Source organism: Leuciscus leuciscus, assembly GCF_965113295.1.
Source record: "Leuciscus leuciscus genome assembly, chromosome: 12".
Classification (NCBI taxonomy): Eukaryota; Metazoa; Chordata; class Actinopteri; order Cypriniformes; family Leuciscidae; genus Leuciscus; species Leuciscus leuciscus.
In genome coordinates, this window is record NC_138736.1 from 34517357 (window position 1) to 34537452 (window position 20096).

The 20096-nt window shown below is 36.8% G+C and overlaps 1 protein-coding gene across 2 annotated transcripts in view; it reads left to right on the forward strand.

Annotated features, from left to right (window-relative positions):
- Nucleotides 1-13409, forward strand: part of khdrbs3 (KH domain containing, RNA binding, signal transduction associated 3) — a 135294-nt gene extending 121885 nt beyond the window's left edge. The window contains exons 8-11 of one of the 2 annotated variants that reach the window (XR_014210506.1): nucleotides 3370-3428; nucleotides 7606-7727; nucleotides 10121-10181; nucleotides 13114-13409. Coding sequence is in view for 1 of the 2 variants with exons in the window: in XM_082186269.1 (XP_082042395.1) it covers nucleotides 3370-3428; nucleotides 7606-7697 (151 nt within the window). In the remaining variant the exon portion in view is untranslated. Of the gene's footprint in view, nucleotides 1-3369; nucleotides 3429-7605; nucleotides 8793-10120; nucleotides 10182-13113 lie in introns of those variants that run through there. The other variant, XM_082186269.1, reaches the window with a different exon arrangement.
- Nucleotides 13410-20096: the final 6687 nt, after the last annotated feature.

The following is a 20096-nucleotide window of genomic DNA, read 5'->3' on the forward strand; positions in this document are numbered from 1 at the left end:
ATATGTATCAAATATTTTTTTTATATTTGACTACACTCTGCACTTAGTTTATTATTTCAGATGCCTTTTAAAAAGACTACAATTGAAAAATGTGTATATTATATATCAAATTCAGCCCGCCAAAATGGCTAGTAGGAGTGACTGCGTTACACGCCGCTGCTTCATTTTGCGGGTTGGCGGGTGTTAAATAATCATATTACTTTTTTATTCCTCCAAAGCATTTTTGATACTTGCAGTTAACACTAATATGCAGCGTACCTGATAACTCCATTAAGTCTCCTCAGAGGAGTGAAATGTTCCTCTGGGTGATTGTAGTTCATTCGACAGCGTGTTTGCAGTGTTTACACGTGTGTGTTGCTAATTGGAGGAATTGGACTGTGTGTGACTTAAATGCATCATCATTTCTGCTAACGCTCTACCTCGACTGGAACAAGCTGAACAGGGTAATTGAGTAGAACAGAACAAACTCGGCACTGGAGGAGAGGGAGAGAGAGACGAATTTAGGAAAGAAGGAATATTGACGATGTGTCAGGGACGAAATTAAAGGTGTCTAACTAGGTTTGAACCCAGGCTGGTGTTCAGATTGGTGAGAATAGGTTCTTTATGGTGTGAAACAGCAGAGAGAGATGCATCTGGCAGCAGGTTGTGAAGCTGACTGATGCATTACTGAACACAAAAGCTTTAGGTCTCTTCAATTTCACCTTCATGCACGGTGGAAATGGGGAATTTCATCACACACATGATATAAAGCCTCCTCCCAGCCCTCACAAGGTTCCTGAGCTTGTGTGTTGGAATCTGAGGAGAATAGTGACCCTAGTTGTGCTCCATAGGTCTTCATATGTATGCAATCCCAGCTGAACCCGCTCTCTCATTCTCATCCTATCTTCTTCTCCCTGGTGTGCAGACACATTTTGAGCGTGAAACTAACAGTAACAGCAGGCTAGCGATATGTACCTCTGTGTGAGCTTTGACATGGGATTTCCTCTCTGCATAACAGTTTATGAAAATCAAATACACTCTTTTCTCAGCCACTGAAGGTGGATCGTTGTACGTGTGAGTATCTCTTGTGAATGAGTGGAGGAGTCAATAATATTATGATTGGAATAAGAGGAGGGGTTTTGACAGTATGATTGGAATGAGGAAGTGGTTATGATAGGAAAGAGGAAGAGTTACCAGTGTTTCCCACAGGATTTTGAGAGACTACCCAGAGTAAAAATGTATTGCTCAGTGGTTGCTTTTCCTACGCTTCCTAAAACTTAGGAGAAATAAGAGTAGACACAACTGAGATATGAGTCCAAAATGAGAAACATGGGAACATTTTTATTGTCTTGCTGTAATCTCTTTCAAGACAAATATTTTCAGATGTAGCTTTTTTTCATGACATTTGGTTTTTTACCTTTAATGGACAGGACTGTCTAGGACGATAAGGGAACAGGAGCAGGAAAGTACCTTTAGCTGGGATTTGAACTCATGCTGTCTGAGGTGCTGCTGTGCCTCGATGTTGATGTGCTGTCCATAAGACAGAGGGCCCTATCTTACACCCGGTGCAATGCGGAGCCAGGCGCGACGCAAGTGTTTTTTGCTAGTTTCAGCCTGACGCAGTTATCATTTTCGGGTCCTGCGCCACGTTGTTTAAATAACAAATGCATTTGCGCCCATTTGTGCGCCCATGGGCTGCTGGTCTGAAAACGAGGTGTGTTCGGAAGCATTGTTCAGTTGCCTATTTTGAAGCAACTGAAATAGACCAACAATTGACCAACGAAAACCTGGTCTAAAGTCAATGGTGCAATATTGTTTTTGTTATTTAAAGAGCGCATTAGTAATGTGCGCCTATAGGCGGTTGCACAACGCACGTACATTCTGCTTATTACACACACAGGGATGCCCAGCAGCACACAAACATGCCACATATTAAAAATAAAAGGATTACAATGTAAAAGATTATTATTGTGTACACAAATATATGGTGGAATCCAGCTTGTCCCGTACATGGTCTGCTTGTGCGCTTTAACCTCGCGCACGAGCAGATCCGTTTCCTCGCTAGAGAAGTGTTTGAATCCGCCATGGCGCGAGCGAAACTGGCTTTTAAAGGAAATGGGAGATGAGACTCTGGTTGGTTTTTTTAATGTTACGCCCAAAACACACCCATTACTCATTAAGAGAATAGGGACAACTCTTTTAGACCATGCGCCGGGTGTGCCAACCATTTTTCCCGTTGTTAAACTGGCAAAAGTGGATTCGGACACGCACTAAGTGTATTTGCGCCGTGCACTTTAGACCATGCGCTTAGATCGTTAAAATAGAGGCCAAAATGTCAAAGAACTTTTATGTTATTATGAGAAGGTCAAAAATATTTTTCGTATATTATGAAACTGTAGTCGGAAAAATAAGGCTGGTGGGCCGCCACAGTCTTGGTACAGTAATTAATGGGAAGCTCTGAGTTACAATAGATTTGAAAGGAGTTATTATAGAAATTAAATGAGGAGAACCAAATATAAAATATGTAGTTTCTATAGAAATAATGCGAGGAATAACAAATAATTCTGCCAATGTAACACTAGGTTTATATCTGAAGAATACTCCCTAGTGGAAGCTGAGATAATTTTTCAAGTAACCTTCTATTTCTTGTAGCACCATTCATACTGATGGGAGGCCAGTGGAATTATGGGAGCATGAACATCAGGATATGGTTAGCAGTCAGCTGTGATTGGCACTGGACAGCTCAGCTGAGGGGCCTATGGGAGAAAAACTCAATTTGGAAGCAGAAAGGGAACAGAGACCCAGGAGCAAAACTTCTGAGATGCTGCAATAAAAGGCAGGCGCACCGCAAATCTGCTCGGAAAATAGCTTCTCCGATGGGTTATTCTGCTTCATGTGCCTGCTGAGATATTGCTTTGTCAATTTAAATAGGGAGCAACTAGTGTCATAAAAGCAGACACATACCTTGAACTTTCACCATCTTTCTCTCACTTTGGTCCTCTCTGTCTTTAGTTAGTTATTTTATTTGAAATTTGTCAAGGCAGGATATTGCTGCACACAAAAAAAGAACAGTTACTTTAGCAGCACAGCCTGAAATGAGTCAAACATAACACATATTCAAACATCATATGTAGGTACAATTATAAAACTATTTAAATGCACACATAGAATTAAAAAAAGATCAAAAAATCGAAGCAGACACATGCCTTGAACTTTCACCACCTTTCACTTTCGTTCTCTCTGTCTATAAATAAATGCACATACAAACACAGAGTGTCAATAGAAATGTTTTTTTGTTTTTTCTTGACAATGGATCAATAAAATGGATCAGCCAGTCAGCTCGCATTAATTTTATTTTGCTCAATAAATGTCTCTCGTTTCTTTCCACAGCTCAGAGGATTATTATGAATACAGCCATGGTATCAGTGCAGAATCATATGACTCTTACGGTAAGTGTCTTTTTTTTCTTCCCTCAATGCAGTTTTATAATCACATGAAATTACTGTAGTTTGTCAGCATGTCTTGCTTGATTTCCACTCTTCTAATGCAGTGACACAATAAGCTGTCTATTTTATAATAACTCCAGTTAATACATGGACCTTCAGTCTGTCACTGTCTTCTTTTGCCTGTAGCACGCTCGGCTCCTGCTGTATTGTTGTTATAAATACTGCTGGCCTTGCAAGACTTTTGGTTGCAGTATCTATACAACAGGATTGAATTTACTTGAACAGACAGTTACAATGAATGTAAACAGGAGACGGGTTTGGATGCAGCGAAAGAATCAAAATGCTATCGGACGAGCGTTCCATGGAAGGCAAATAAGTTTGCGGTTATGAACACTGTCGGTACAGAAAAGCATAAATATGGCAGAGATATCTTGAAAAGAATTGCAATGCTCTGGAATTGCTGATGTTGCTCATTGTCCCAGCAAAAAAAGATAAGATGTGCCATTATATTTCTCAGCAGCTAGAATATTAATGTGTGTGTGTGTGTGTGTTTTTAGTGTATATACAGATGCATTTGTGCAGACTAAAGCATTTGTGTGAATTTTTTTAGAATTTTAAAATGATATTGTAACAGAATCAACTGCTAGTTTTATTTACCATATAGTTTCAAAACTTTATTTTATGTTTATTTATTTTTTTTAGCTTTGGGCACTAGAAGTTGATTTTCCTTTAAAAAGATTTGTGTGTGTGTGTGTGTGTGTGTGTGTGTGTGTGTGTGTGTGTGTGTGTGTGTGTGTGTGTGTGTGTGTGTGTGTGTGTGTGTGTGTGTGTGTGTGTGTGTGTGTGTGTGTGTGTGTGTGTGTATGAAGCTCAATATGAAGGTCAAATTGGAAACCTTTACCATATAGATATAATGATGTTTATACTGTACAAACTGTATATTCTATCCCCTTACACTAACCCTACCCCTAAACCTACTCATCACAGAACATTTTCTGCATTTTTACATTTTCAAAAAATATTCTGTATGATTTAAAAGCTGTTTTTGTACTGTACAAACTTTATATTCTCTCCACTTACACTAACCTGACCACTAAACCTACCCATCACATTCAACTTTCTGCATTTATACATTTTTTAAAAACCTTTAATTACTTAATTTTTATACCAGTTTTACAAATGAGGGCGTTTTTTTTTTTTTTTGATTTTGTCAGGTTTTGGTCACTTCTGGGTATAAATTTGTCCAAAAAATATAGTTAAGTAGGTACACATTCTCACACACACACACACACACACACACACACACACACACACACACACACACACACACACACACACACACACACACACACACACACACACACACACACACACACACATAATCCATAACACTCAAGTTAACACTTTCCAGGTGGTACAAAACACAGACAGCTTGACAGTTCAAAGAAGAACTTCCTATTATCCGGCTGATACACATCCTTATTCTTTCTAAACGCAAGGACAGTTCGCGCGGATCCTTTCTTTGAAGCTAGCGTGGGCTAACCTGAGATTGACAGCTCTCTAATTAAAGATTATTGGCTATGGCTCCCATTCTGAAAAACAAGTGATTTTGGAGAAACGGCCTTTGTGCCTTTCTGTCCCTAAAAAGAACTGAAAATGAGCAAGATCACACAAAAGCTGCCGTCGATAGCGCTCTCGTTCATCGACACGGACGCTCGTGAATTAGCTCTGCTGTTACGCTAATGGTGGCGGTAACCTCTCGCCCGAGGGCACTCCACTAAACCCCTTTAAAGTGGCTATTTGATCCTCTGGTGCAATTAAAGTTGTTTTGTTCTTTCTGAGGTGAAGGACAAAAGGAGGATGGTTTGGGGACGTTTCTCTTTGATTGTCAGTGTTAGTTGGCCTAAATGATCAGAGATCCCATGAGCTCAGAGAGGAAGATATTGGATGGTGTCGTGACTCTTGGGATTTGTTACTTTAAAGATTGCTGTTGTTCCTTAAAAGTCGCATTTGAAGGTGGTTTGGATTGCTGCATGTTCCACAACTACAAATCACTGTCACAGTCGGTTCCTGTTTAACACAAACTTACAAGGAAATTACACTTTACTGGTGTCGAAGCATGCTCAAGGTCACATCTTACCTCAAAAATGCATTTTATAGAAAAGAAAATATGTATAAAATAGGCTGCTTAGAGAAAATTAAGCTTATTTTTAGGGGGGAAAAGTATAATATTTTATCATTTTTATTAAATGTTGACAATTAACCACATTTCCCCCATTCTCATGTCAATGAGTCCAGAATTTATTAATTTGTGTTATTTATTTGTTTGTTTTTTAATTTATATTTATTACTATAATTTCAATATCATGTATTACATGTATTAAAGTAAAAGAAAATTATAACATTTAAATTTTATTTTATAATTATATATATATACAGACCCTTTCCAAAAAATTTGAATATCATGGAAAAGTTTATTTATTTCCATAATTCCATTCAAAACGTTAAACTTCCATAGATTATAGATTCAGGGCCCACAACTTAAACGATTTCAAGTATTTAGTTGTTTATTTGTACATAATTTGGGCTTCCAGCTCATAAAACCCACGAAAACCGGATTTAAAAAAATTTGAATATTTCATGAAATCACACAGTAATTACACAGTAATACCATGGTCATTGAACCAGGTATTCGAACCTGGTTCTTTTGGCAGTGTGGGCAGGTGCAAATCCTGCTGGAAAATGAAGGAAGCATGAAGTGCTCTGAAAATGTCCTGGTAGACGGCTGCGTTGACTCTGGATTTAATAAAGCACAGTGGACCAAAGTCCTCTTTTCTGACGAGAGCAAATTTTGCATCTCATTTGGAAACCAAGGTCCCAGAGTCTGGAGGAAGAATGGAGAGGCACACAATCCAAGATGCTTGAAGTCCAGTGTGAAGTTTCCACAGTCGGTGTTGGTTTGGGGAGCCATGTCATCGGCTGGTGTTGGTCCACTGTGCTGTCCGCTCAACGCAGCCGTCTACCAGGACATTTTCAGAGCACTTCATGCTTCCTTCAGCAGACAAGCTTTATGGAGATGCTGACTTCATTTTCCAGCAGGATTTGCACCTGCCCACACTGCCAAAATAACCAAAACCTGGTTCAATGACCATGGTATCACTGTGTAATTACTGTGTGATTTCATGTAATATTCAAAATTTTTGAAATCCTGTTTTCGTGGGTTTTATGAGCTGGAAGCCCAAATTATGTACAAATAAACAACTAAATACTTGAAATCGTTTAAGTTGTGGGCCCTGAATCTATAATCTATGGAAGTTTACCGTTTTGAATGGAATTATGGAAATAAATAAACTGTATGTATGTATGTATGTATATATATGTATATATATACAGTATATACTACAATTAGTCAAATAATATTGTAATTTAATATTACAATAAAATGCATCACAATACCAAAAATTCTTATTTGTTGTAAAATATGCTTAATTTTCCTAATGCAGAATATAATTTATTTTCATTTTTATTTTGGTGTGAAATAGATCCAGTTTGTTTATTTATTATTATTTTTTTATTATTTCAACAAAACAATCACAACAAAACAGCAGTGTTCATAAATTATGATGGGGTAGTTGAAAAAGTAATAAAAATGAGTAAATATAAAAAAATACAAATAAAACCGGGCATCTTCTTGACAGGTTGCCCATTTTTCAGCACATCACCAAAACATGACACTGGTAATATTTTCACCAAGTCTTGTTTATTCTTTAAAGCTTATTTTCACGTCGGTAGTTGGAAATTCAAAGTAGTCCATTAAAATGACTGTAAATCATTGTTTAATCACATTTAATATGCGACTTTTGATGCGTTATCACGTCTGTATTGTTAGTTTTCTTTCTGCACACGTTTCATTGTCCGTTTACATACTGTATTTGACTACAGTGTAGACAATCATCACACAAACTGATTTATTTCACCAAAATACATTTGTGCATGCACTCAAACATGTCAATGTTAGTCTGTGACGCAGAAAGAAACATATCTTACAAATGTTGTTCAGTGTTTTATAAGCATGTTTCACAACAGAATGCTCGAATTGAGGCTTTCTAACAAGAGCTAAAGGACTGTTTGTGTTTCACTAATAAACTTCCTGACCTCTGCTCTTTGTCTCCCTCTTCAGGCCCGGAGGAATGGGCAAACAATCGCAACAAGGCGCCACCAGCAAGGACAAGCAAAGGAGTGTACAGAGAGCAGCCGTATTCCCGGTTCTGACCAGCTACACTCCTTCGTGTGCCCTCCCAAGTAATGGATTTTCTATGGACTCTATTTCCTTTTTTGCAAATAAAATCAACCAAAACGACAAAAATAGAAAGTTGAAGAAGTTGATGGGTAAAACAGACATGGAAGAGACCCCCACAAACGGAATATTACGGGATCGCCGGATTATGTAGTTTAAATCAGAGAACCAATCAGAATTCAAATAGACTCACTTATGTCGGAGGGAGGCGGGCACTAGCAGTTGGGGGCGGAGTTATATGAGGTGTACGATGTTTAGATTTAGCTGTCAGTTTTTTGTAGATACTTTTTTTTTTTTTTTTTTTTTTTTGATGGGTGATCAGCTTCCATGTGTCCCTTGTAAATTTGACCTTTAATGAAAATTAAGTAGGAAAAAAGTAAAAGAAAATCTCAGTGCACCTGTTGTTTTTCTTCTTTTCTCTTTTCTAAATGGAAGGTTCTTCAGCGTTAAAGGCCTTATAGGAGCATGTCGTAAGAAAAAAAAACTGTGTGCAGTTTCAGTTGCGATGAGAAAAGCCTGCATAGTTTTGTCTGGTTTTTGTGTTGAGCGTTTAAACCCTTTAATGAGCTCTGTGGTAATATAGGTGTTTTCTCCTAGTGAGCAATCTACTTTTAGACCTTCTCAGGAGCGTCTAAATCAACATTTGACTATTAATCTGATTGAAATTCACAGTAACATGATTGTGGCTAAAATCCCCAATTCAGTTTCCCAATTTGAGGTGATACATGATAGATTCCTTCAAGAAATACATCAAGTTAATGACGTTTCCGCACACTTTCCTGTGCAATTCTAGTCCATTATAGCACATATAATCCTTTATACACCACTAATGTTGGTTAGTCCATTAGTATGTCATATAGCGTGGATGGGTTAAAAATAGTGACAGAGCATTTAAAAACAAAGAAAAGCATCGCTTGTGATAGTCTATGAAATTTAAAGGGAATCCAGCAGTTTTTGGCACATTGTGTATCCTTTAAACCTTGTTGTAATGCATTTTAAGTGCACAGCAAAGTGTTACTGGTCATTTCTAAACCAAATACTGTTGACTAAAGTTTAACTAGTACTCTTTTTATAAAACTATTAAAAGTCTAATCAAATGTATGCTGAAGTTTAAAAGGTGATAGTAATGAAAATTATTGTGGTACTGGTGGTGGCAGTTTAATACATTTCTGTTAAGAGCTATAATATTTGTAAGCTTGTGTAAGCCCTTTAATTCTCGTCTCAGTTGATTATAAAATAAACTTTTTGAAAGCAAAATTATCATTGTGTTTGAGAGCACATTTTGTCCTTGTTCACTTTGTTAAAACTTCATAATCTAAACTAACATCTGATGTGTATTATCATTAAAAAAGTGTAGCGTACGTTATGAGAAAAAAGAATGGGGAAAAAAATCCTTTAAGCCCACATAAATGTGAAAATAAACCAAAAAGTTTAGTCACACCCCCACCCCCACCCCCCCACAACTTTGTAGCATTCCCTTTTTAAAATAATAATAATAATCTGATGCATGTAACTATTTTGACAAGAATTCCCTGTGCAACCAGCACAATTAAATTCATCTGTAATATACCGTACCCAGCAGCTTGAAATAAATTTCCAATTATAAACCTACCTTATTATCTGTTATAATTCTTTCTACATGAAAACACACGAGACTCTTCTGTGGTAAAGCATATGAAGTTAATTATCTACTAATATATCTTTAATCATACTCCTTTACATAATTTCTACAAGACTATATAGAAACGGTACTATTGCATCAGTAAGATGTTGCACATGGAAAGTAATTCCACATATTGTCTTTCATATTCTAAGATTCAATAATGTAAGCAGTGGCTTTTTGAACTTGGTTCTTTTTGGGGATTTCTGCTTGCTGTTTTTGCTCTTTCTTCCCCCTTCTGGTCACATGACCGTCTCTATAGTCCACTAAACAGCCCGCCCCCACATGACCTCTAAATGACCCCAGCTGACCTCAGAGCTGATGAGGATGGCGGTAGCTGTATTTACAGGCCTTCGTTCCACAAGGTAAACAACCCGTCACAATCTAATCTCATCTAAACTAGCCCTTAAACTGAATAAAACAAAAACAAACCTGTTCATTTAAAGCTTTTCTTGGCTGAGGAACTTAAATTAGAAGTAAAATTGTAAAAAGATTAATAAATAGCTGTAATATTGCTTTAACAAATCATTATTATCACCAATTATGTTTAAGAAGGAGCTAAACTTATATATTTGTATGTGTGCTATAGCTTTAAATAAATGAATGTTTAATATTATCATACTATAAGCTTTGTAAACCATTGCACATTTATGGTAAACTTGTGTTTGTTTGTGTCTTTTTGTTGTTGTTTTTTTATCAGTCCAGCTTCAGTTTTTATGTTTCTATTTTCTTTTTCAGATTACGATAGCTGAGCCTGAAGCCGTGAAACACCACTGATGCTCTTCTCAGATTGTTTGGGGTGAGCTTGATGTTTTGAAAAATGTATTTCTGAGCTGTTAAATAAATATGTGTGTGTGTGTGTGTGTGTGTGTGTGTGTGTGTGTGTGTGTGTGTGTGTGTGTGTGTGTGTGTGTGTGTGTGTGTGTGTATACATATATGTAAGTATGTATATATATATATATATATATATATATATATATATACTATTCAAACAGTTATAAACAGAATTATGTTTTTTTATTTTTTTTTTTTTATTGATTGATTGATTTTTATCAATTGCTTGATAGATAGATTGATTGATCTATTGAACTTTATTATACACCTATGTGGAAATTTTCCTTTGGCTTCTCATGAGAAAAAAATACCTTTTTTTATTTATCTTTTATCTTTTGACTAATTGATTGGGTATTACTTATTTATTATTATTATATTATTATTATCTATTACTTACTTTTGGGTATTACTTATTATATTTATTACTTATATATTATTATGAATAAAAAAAAAAAAAAAAAAAAAAAAAATATATATATATATATATATATATATATATATATATATATATATATATATATATATATATATTCGGTTTGAATAGAATAGCAAAATTATTACTTCATTTACAAGGTTTTATACTTTGTCAATTATAAAAGTAAAAAAAAAAAAAAAAAAAAAATTTTTTTCTAATGCATTCCAAATCAGTCCCTTGTGAAGCAGCATTTCGGTTAGGATGCTGTTTAGAAACTTTCTGTACTGGCTGAAAACAGATCTATGTAAACACCCTTACAACAAATAATGACTCTCTTTTGCAGGACTATCTAGAGTAATCTGCCTTTCAGGGAACACAAACACTTATTCCTTCCCTTAAAATACTCTCTAGGTGGTCTCTAGCACTATTGTAATAATACAAGGCATTTAAACACAAATGAGGGGTTTAATGTGTAAACTAACCGAAGTCGTCTGACAGTATTGATGAAAGCAAGAGTTCTAAGTGCGTATGCAGTTAAATCCCCGCCTCGAGAGAGCAGACATGCTTTCCTCCAGCGACTGTCAAACAAGAGCTTCCCTGGCATGAGAGGATAAAGAGCTGAGCCGTAGGGAGAGGAGAGACGGGTAGAGATCTCAGAGAGTAATCCTATCAGTGCGACTGCTCTCCGTGTCTGATGACTGCACTGAGTGCCAGCCTCTGCCTCGACACTCGTGATCTAGTCTCGCGTAGACTGACGGCAGAAGGTCTCGACTCCTTCGCAGGTTTCACTGGCCAAGGACCGCCCAAGATGACCTCTGACCATCATGTTTAGGGGTTGTGAAAATGTCACATATCCCTACGAAAAGTCGATATCCCTACAATAACAGAACGGCTTGCATCCACTAAATGAATCATTCAAGAACGTTTTGTTGCAAGTCTTTCTTTTTCCATGAGGGGGTTTGGCTCCATGACTTCTTTGTTTCCAGCCGGACCTTTAATGAACGTGACTGAGGCTGAGACTACCCATGATCCAACATTATTGGCATAGAGAAGCATACTTCTTCATACATATTTTCAAAATACAATGATTGGGGATGCACTAATCCATACATTGCAAGTATGAGTGCATCTATTTTCAGATGAAATTGATCAGGGGTGCGTTTCCCGTACAACTATATAGCTCGCTGCTTAACTACCATAGTACGATGCATCGTTGGAGAAATCAACTAGCTAGTCACGACTGTTTCCCGAAACCGTATGTCGCAAAGTATCGTTCAACCACGTTGGTTTATGACGTCTCGCACGTGGTGGACTAATAACTTATTTTAATTAATCTGTTTGAGATCAAATTAACGCTAGATTTTGTCATATAAGTTACAGATATGGCATCTGAAGACCATTTCTAATTTTTCTCAGTTATTTTGCTTTATTACCAGACTCAATATTTGGCTCATTCTTACATAGTAGAGCACGTTCGCACATGCGCAGTCTTCAAAAACGGTGCGTTAAATCTCTTGACAAACTAAAAGACGTAAATTATGTATTCTAAATAAATAACACGGGTTGTACTGAATGTCAGCTTGCTTATGTTGCTAAAGATAAGGATTTATTCAGTCTACATCTCATGTAAACTAGAAACTATGCTTCTAACCACAGCTCGAGAGCTGTCGTTCCAACCACACAAGTTTGCGATGCTGTTTGCGAACGTTCGTTGGAACGATGGTTTCGGGAAACACCAAATCGTTGAACTATGCTGATAACGACGGAACTTGCGACCATAGTTGGCTAACGATGCTTTCGGGAAACGCACCCCAGATTAGTAAGTTACCAGAAAAGTTGCAGGTCAGTTAAAGGTCTTTTATGTTATTCCTTTTGTCTAAAAGTTAGGTTCTTTCGAGTTTCAGCAAAGAACTCTTATCAAGAAATGTTTTTTTCAAGGTTTCTCAAACGTTTTTGTTCCCACTTCTTTCCCCCACCACCACAAGTGTAACAAACATGCAAGAGAAATGATGAAACGACAGTGTTTATCTCTCTATAACCTCCCTAGATAGACCAGAGAAATGGCTGCATAAATTGGTTTTTCCAGATTACATCATGGTCATTCGTACACAAGAAATGAGCAAACAAAAATCACAGAGAAAAATACCTATGCTCTTTTTTATAGCATACTCAGACGCTTAAAACCAAACAAATTTTTTTCCATAAAGAAATTGATTTTTAGCATTGTAACCTTTCAAGACAGGCCTACCATGAACACAGAGGGTTTTACTCAAAGGAATGTGCTGCTGTACGAGCCATATATCAGTCTGTTATGGTTGACAGACTTGGCAGATTTGGACTGCATTAAAATCGCAAAGTGAAACACGAATTTCTCTTAACGTCCCCCTGAAAAACTAGTCCCATCCGAATAGGGCTAAAAAGTGTGTTTGCCATTTGGTTTTGTTCGTTTGATCCAACTTTTCCTGTTTTTCTCTTGTTTTAGGGAGGTTTGGCCGCATCATCTGATCGTGAAAACTAAAGCTGCACGGGCGCTACCGTAGAGAGCTTGTACTTAGCAAGAAAAGCACAATGAGCAGACTTAAAAAGTCCCTTGTGGCCCACAGAGGAGCATGACACTCCTCAAGGAAGACTCAATTTCTACTGGAACTTTCTCGAAAAGGCTTCTGAACCTCTACGAGGTCACAAAGCACCACACTAAGAGCGTTAATGTGCCAATAACCTGCAGACGAGCGGTCCAGCCTCCTCTCGCTCAGGAAATGGTGCTCTCTGGTCCTCAGGGGAGGCCATGCTGGGAAAATGGTGCTCTCACAGCTGGCTCAGAGGCGCACTGTACGCTCTACATGCATTTTGCAGCAGGCTGCACTGAGGGTGAACCCACTTCTGTCTGCAGACAGACTTGTGGGTTATGAGGGCATGTGTCATGTGCTAACACATTAAGACGGGAATTTACTCTTCTCACAGGAGCCGGAGAGAGAAAGACAGTCAACGATATGTGAAGGGGAGAGGCAGAGTGAATATATAAGCTACATTTATCACACAAAAATGGGAAATGAGATACAATGTAAGTTCATTATGAGGATGTCAAATGAATTATCTATCCCAGAAATATTTAAATGTATCATTAAATATTATTTATATTATTGTTGTTATTAATGTTATAATATTATTATCTGTTATATGTTCGTTTTTTTTCGTTTTTTAAGAACATTTGCAGAACATTTTAAATTATACAGCTATCACTACTTGTACATGTTTCGTGACTAACATGTGAAGTGGTACTTTGAACCAAGTAAATTGGTTGGAGTGAAGAAATAAAAATAAAAGTGAAGACAAAATTTTGTGTCACTTTCTTGCCACAGTTGCTTCAAGTTGTATGACTGTCATGCTTTCCAGGGTTATAGTTGACAAGTAGGGGGTCACTGTTTCTATGGACTTTTGTTATGAATTTGTCTTGTTTCGTTTTACTTATTTTCACCTGTGTATACATGGCCCTTAGTTTGTCCCAGTCCTTTGTCTGGTGTTGACTGTGTTTGATAATTTCTTGGGGTGCTTCTCATTTCTTATTTGTGCATCCTCGCGACTTAGCTCCCACTCCCTTATGCCTGGCCTGCCACAGACTGTGTGATTTCTGCAAACCTATAAGATCATTACAAATCACACTGTACGACATGGATCTAATAAACTTGGGTACGATATGTAGACTACGATGATGACAACTATTGAATCGTAGTCTATGATGCAAGTTAGTATAGAATAAAACGTCATCAGCGTGGTTAGTGGTTAACAAATACAGCAAGATGAATCACACTTTGGAAATTGTGGTTTTTATGTGCGCTGAAAAAAGAGGAAGAATCGAAAGAGGAGAATATGGATGCAGTCATGGCTAAGGAAAAGATGCATGCAAGGGAAAATAATTTTGCAAATGGAGGTTGAGGTAAGTTGTTTTGAGTTTTAGTGCCATGTCGCGTTGATCAATACGCCATTTCATGTTGCATTTTTATGACAAGTCCGTAGGCGTAGGTCGTAGCAGCAAACACACTGTGAGATGATCCTGCTAAATGTCACTGTCAGAAAATTATCGGAGGCTATTTTGGGTCACAAGACTGTGACAACGGCCATCTTTGAACCTCTCTCACTTACGTTGGACCACCGTTTAGGAGCCCCGACCACATACATCGCCATGATAGGCACCTTTCATCTGGGATAGCCCAAAATGAGTACCGAGCATTAGGATACGAGGGAAGGATACACCTGTGTATCCTCGATCATGACTCCTCAGATGCCTTTAAAGATGGCTGAGTTGGATTGGAGGACTGAGGAGCAAGGAAACAAGGAAGCATCTATTTGAGTGTTGAGAAGCACCCTTGGTGATTTAAAAAATATATATTTGGTACCCATACTCTTGTAGTTGGTTGCACAGAGCACCCATACACATGCCAACAGCTCACATATCTATAACATCCTCCAGTTAAAGTCAAAACTGACCCTATTAACATTTACCATCCAATCAGTTCCTGCTGGATAAAAACAAGTCCCGCCCAAATTATGTTCATGTTCAGTGTTGTTCTGCTGCGCTGTCTTTCAGCACCATGGACAGCGGCAGTCTCTCCACCGACTGAAGTCAGAACTGTTGACAATCTAAATGTAACCCATACCTGTCCTAGACTGATTATATTTCATTCCGTGTTTTGGGACGTTTCATTCCGTGTTTTTTAAAAAAAATTATTCTCACTGTAAATGAAATCTGGATTTCTTTAGTGAGTCATTTACTAAAACAACACTAAGTTGAAGGGCATATTCATAGTATTGTTATGATATATACACATTAGATAGATATTCGAATTGAATTTATTTATAATACAATACACGTTGTGATGGTATCTGCATTATATAAGAAAATTGTATTTATTTGAAGCATATGTTTATTTAGGCCATTTGAGTTTTTTTATTTTTTGAGCTCCATCTATTGAATCATTCAGAAATCTGTTTTTTCTTTAGTTGAGCTGGAGCTGGACACCCATATGAAACATATATTGTACATATTGATCAGATTCACTTAAGTGTTGTTGGCGATGATCACACAAGGGAAACTGTAGTATGTATTGCTACATGTTCACGTATCACCATAAACACAGGCTCGTTTTACTCTTCCTCTGGTTTCCATTGATCAGTGTGGCTGTTCTTCACTTCTTCTGAAACAGATACAGTGGATGTGTACACCTTTCAACCTGTTAATGGTTTTATGTGGTCTCATAAAACATTGAGAAGTGAATTTGAGAATCATTGGGTGCACAGAGCACACATCCACATTCCAACAGCCCGCATACAGTATCTATAACATCCTGCAGATAAAGTCAACATGAAATCAAAAGTGACTGTATTTACATTCATCCAATCAATTCCTTGATACAATCAAGACCAGCCCAACTTATTTTCTTGTTCAGTGTTTAGGTTCACTTGAATTATAATGGAATTATGTCACATTATGCACATGAAATTGGTAATACCATTTCATGCTGACTTTGAGTGGCTATAAGATCAATCTGTGTTTATTCCTATATACTACTCAAATACTCATCTCATTCTAGTCTAGGCTAGTCTATAGTTACACACTGTTCTTGAACTTTTATAAAGAGCTAATCTGTTGTCTGAGGAGTGGGTGTAATTTAAAGGGGCCATATGTAGAATTCAGAAACTCTTATTAGCGACACCGGTGGCCGTTAAGTGAACTGCAGCCAGCAACTTATTGATCGTCTCGCAGTCATGCAAACGCAACATACAAGAGACTGAACGTGATTCAATGCCCCGATATACTCATAGCGACATTCTTTTTCGTTCTTTGCTTAGAAGTAAAAATAAGTTGAAATACTTTTGCAGCGATATACTGTGAATGAACATCCACACACTGTCCACGCTGCTGATAGTGACGTTGAGATGAATATGTAAATATGTTCTGCGCGCTTTCCTCTCAATAACAAAATAAACACAACAAAAATAACCGCGATGAGAAAGCAGTTAAGAAAGCATCTGATCATAGTAATGTAGATATGTTTGCACCAGCTCTGCAATTCACCAGCATCATGTTGATAGATGGGCTAATTAAATGCACACTATTATGATAGTTTGATTATTATAGTATATTTGAGAACACAGTCTATGCATTGTAAAAAAAAATTAAAAAAAAATAATAATAATTGGATATTTAAGTCATTTCAATTTAAATTACATTTAACTTACTTAAAAATTAGTTGAATGGCACATCCTTTTGATTTTCCCAGCAAAAAACGTCCAGGTTTTTATAGACAACCGAGGAAGGAAAGGTCTCATTTTTTAATTTGCGTTACATGCATTTTAATTAATACATGAAAATTCTTACATACAGCACCTTTAATTCTTGAAGGAGTGCAACAATTCTTTGGTATATTTCATGTTTTTCTGCTTTGTCTTACGTACAGGACTCTTTGGGACATTTTGTACATGTATGGCACTAATTCACCTGTGGATCTCAAAAATTATTTAAAATTACATTGTAAAAAAAGTACAATCACCTTAAATTATGTTAAACTGACTTGAGTTGAATCTTGTATAGCTTATAAAAAAGTTGAAATTGACTTATTTTAATGAGTTAAAGCAATGTAAAAACATATGTTGTCATAACTTATTGATCATATAATTTTTTACAGTGTGCATTGATGTGTATTTTTTATGGTGGCTGAAACTAAATACATTTTCATGCCATGCAATAGTATGCACAGCTTTTTACCTAGCCAGCTTTTTTCATTACATCTATGCATCTCACACTTACTTTTATTTGCTTAATAACTCAAAGTGTCTGTTGCTTTTCTCCTTTATGAAACCTCTGTGATCACCTTAAAAGTTTCTTTATGTTCCTAAGAGGCTGCAATCCGCAAAGATCAATAAACCTTTAGTCGAGTGTTTGAAGTTGGTTTCCTGGCAGAGAACCTGTTTTTCACAGGGTTTTAGGGCAGGCGCAGTGGTGCATGCGCACATTTAGCCAGCGGGCCGTCCTCTGTTTCAGTCAGAGGTCAGGATCAGGGCTGAGTCATGGCCTCGTCATCTGTAATACCACTAGGTTTAGTCATTGCATAATTAGCCTTGTGTTTGGTAAGGCCTAAACACACAGCTTTTAAAAGGTGTCGCAAAGCCTGTGACAATTATGGAGATGGGACCGGTTTCATAAGAATAATTTTGAACGTTTGCATAATTCTGTTAAATCATGTTAGAGACCTTTCCCCCCTAGCCTAGATTATTTTAATTATTTTCATTTATTTTTTTAACATGTCCTAATGAGGGGTTGACATTTGTTCAAGCCAAATATATACATAGATAAACACAGAAAATCAAATAGTAGCCAAAAGTGAGGAGATATTTGTTTGTAATGGCTCAATCCATCCATCCATCCATCCATCCATCCATCCATCCATCCATCCATCCATCTAGTCACTGTGGGTTGAAAGTGTAGTTTAGGTATTCGTGTGAGATCATATTCATCATGTTCAATATTGTATGTTTTCTCGGCTGCTTCTGTAAAAGTTAATATTTATATCTGTCCGTGAATTTTTTTTGTTTTCGTGGGACATTTCTCCCAGTGTCTTCGGTTCTTAGACTGAAGTAAAAAAAAGTACATCTGGTGGTCTCTTTCTGTCTCCCATCCTCTCTCTTTGTTCAACTTCATCACATTGAAACAAGCTTGAAGTGTAACTTCAGAGAATTAATCATTTTGAAGCATATGGGCTGACAGTCCCTCATGAGTTACTGCTCCTAATTCACTCATCAGAAGAATGAAAGTGTTTGAAATATCAACAGAATATGTTACTTTTTGCATAAGCACTGAAATATAAAAAAATAAATAAAATAAAGAGAGTGCCTCCAAAACGTTCTGTCTTTGATCATTTGTATTCCCTGATCTTCCATAAATATGAAATAATAATAATAATAATACATAATAAACGTGTGATGTTTAAAACTTTTGACATGATTTAGTATACAATCATAAAAAAAAACATAATAATGTTTTTTTTTTAAATAATGAAATATTTTGAACTGTCTCAGTTTTCTTTATAAAATGCCTTCTCCTTCCCCATGCTTAAACATATATAGACAACTGAGTTACTGGTTGATTTCTCCAAAAGTATTAACACTGTGTCTGTTTTGCTATCAACACATTTGAATAATTAATTGATGAGCTCAGTTTTCCTGTCTAATATGTAGCCTTATCCACAGTTAAGGTGAACCAGGAAATTGACGGGAGCGAGTGCTAGATAATCTGTCTGTCTCTCTCTCGTATTATTTGACATTTGGTACATCAGATTTAGTGACATCGTCATATTTACATTTAATTTCCCCCACTTCTACTCCATTCTCGTCTTCCTTGTCTTAAAGAAGAGAGGTGAAAGATAGAAAGGATGAGAGGTCAACGTTTGTTTCACAGTTTGCCGGGATTTAAATCATCCTCACCATAAATTTATCAGGAAATGACAAGAACTTTCTACACGTCCCAATATTTTCATCTAAAGCTCTTGGTGATGACCCAGGTCATTTGTAAAGAGATTCAATTTAAAAAGGAGATTAATGGCCTCACGTTAAGCCACGTTGCATGATTCAAATAGACCTCAGATAAACTAATAAGGGATTCAAAGCAGAGAATAAGACATGCACACACAGATACTTTGGGATCTTGTAAAACCGGGTTTATCTCAAAGAGAAATCAAATAAATGTGTGGCTATTCTCTATTTCTGTTTATTCATTTTTATCAATCTTTGTTATTTTTTTTGGAAATTAATTCAAATATTTAACTGCATATGCTTTCATAGAAATGTAACATGGATAGATGTCTAATAGTCATAATAACTGAACAAGCAATATAAATATCATACAGAGCATATGGTTAATTTGCGTCAACATAAGTTGCCGTTACGTTACGTCTCCTCCTTCTTGTCCTCATATGGTAACGCAGGCCGCAACACTTCCGCTGAGAACAAACAAAACAGTTCAGCTTCATAAACGCGCCAGACTTAAGATTTCCACAGAAATGTTAATTACATTTAATTTATTCCTCACACAAAGCTATAATATGACTTGGAATATAGCACATAGAGCCGTAATTATTACCTTTATGACGCTGTTATGGTACTTTTGGGGCTTTTTGTCCGTCAGCGCCTGATTCCTGCGTCGTGTGGAAACAATGAAACATTTCCAGCTCCACGGATAAAGTCACACGACACGAGTAAGTAAACTTGAAACATTTTTGGGTCAACTAACCCTTTAGTATATCCTTGAAAAGAAGAATACATCCAATTTTTACTTTTTAAGCATTTACATTTCATGACCTGACATTGACACCACCATAAAGCTGTTTTGATATGCAGTCAACCTGACAGGAAGATGACAAGTGTCATACTGTGAAGAGGTTATCTTCTCAGAGAAAATATATAATATGACGA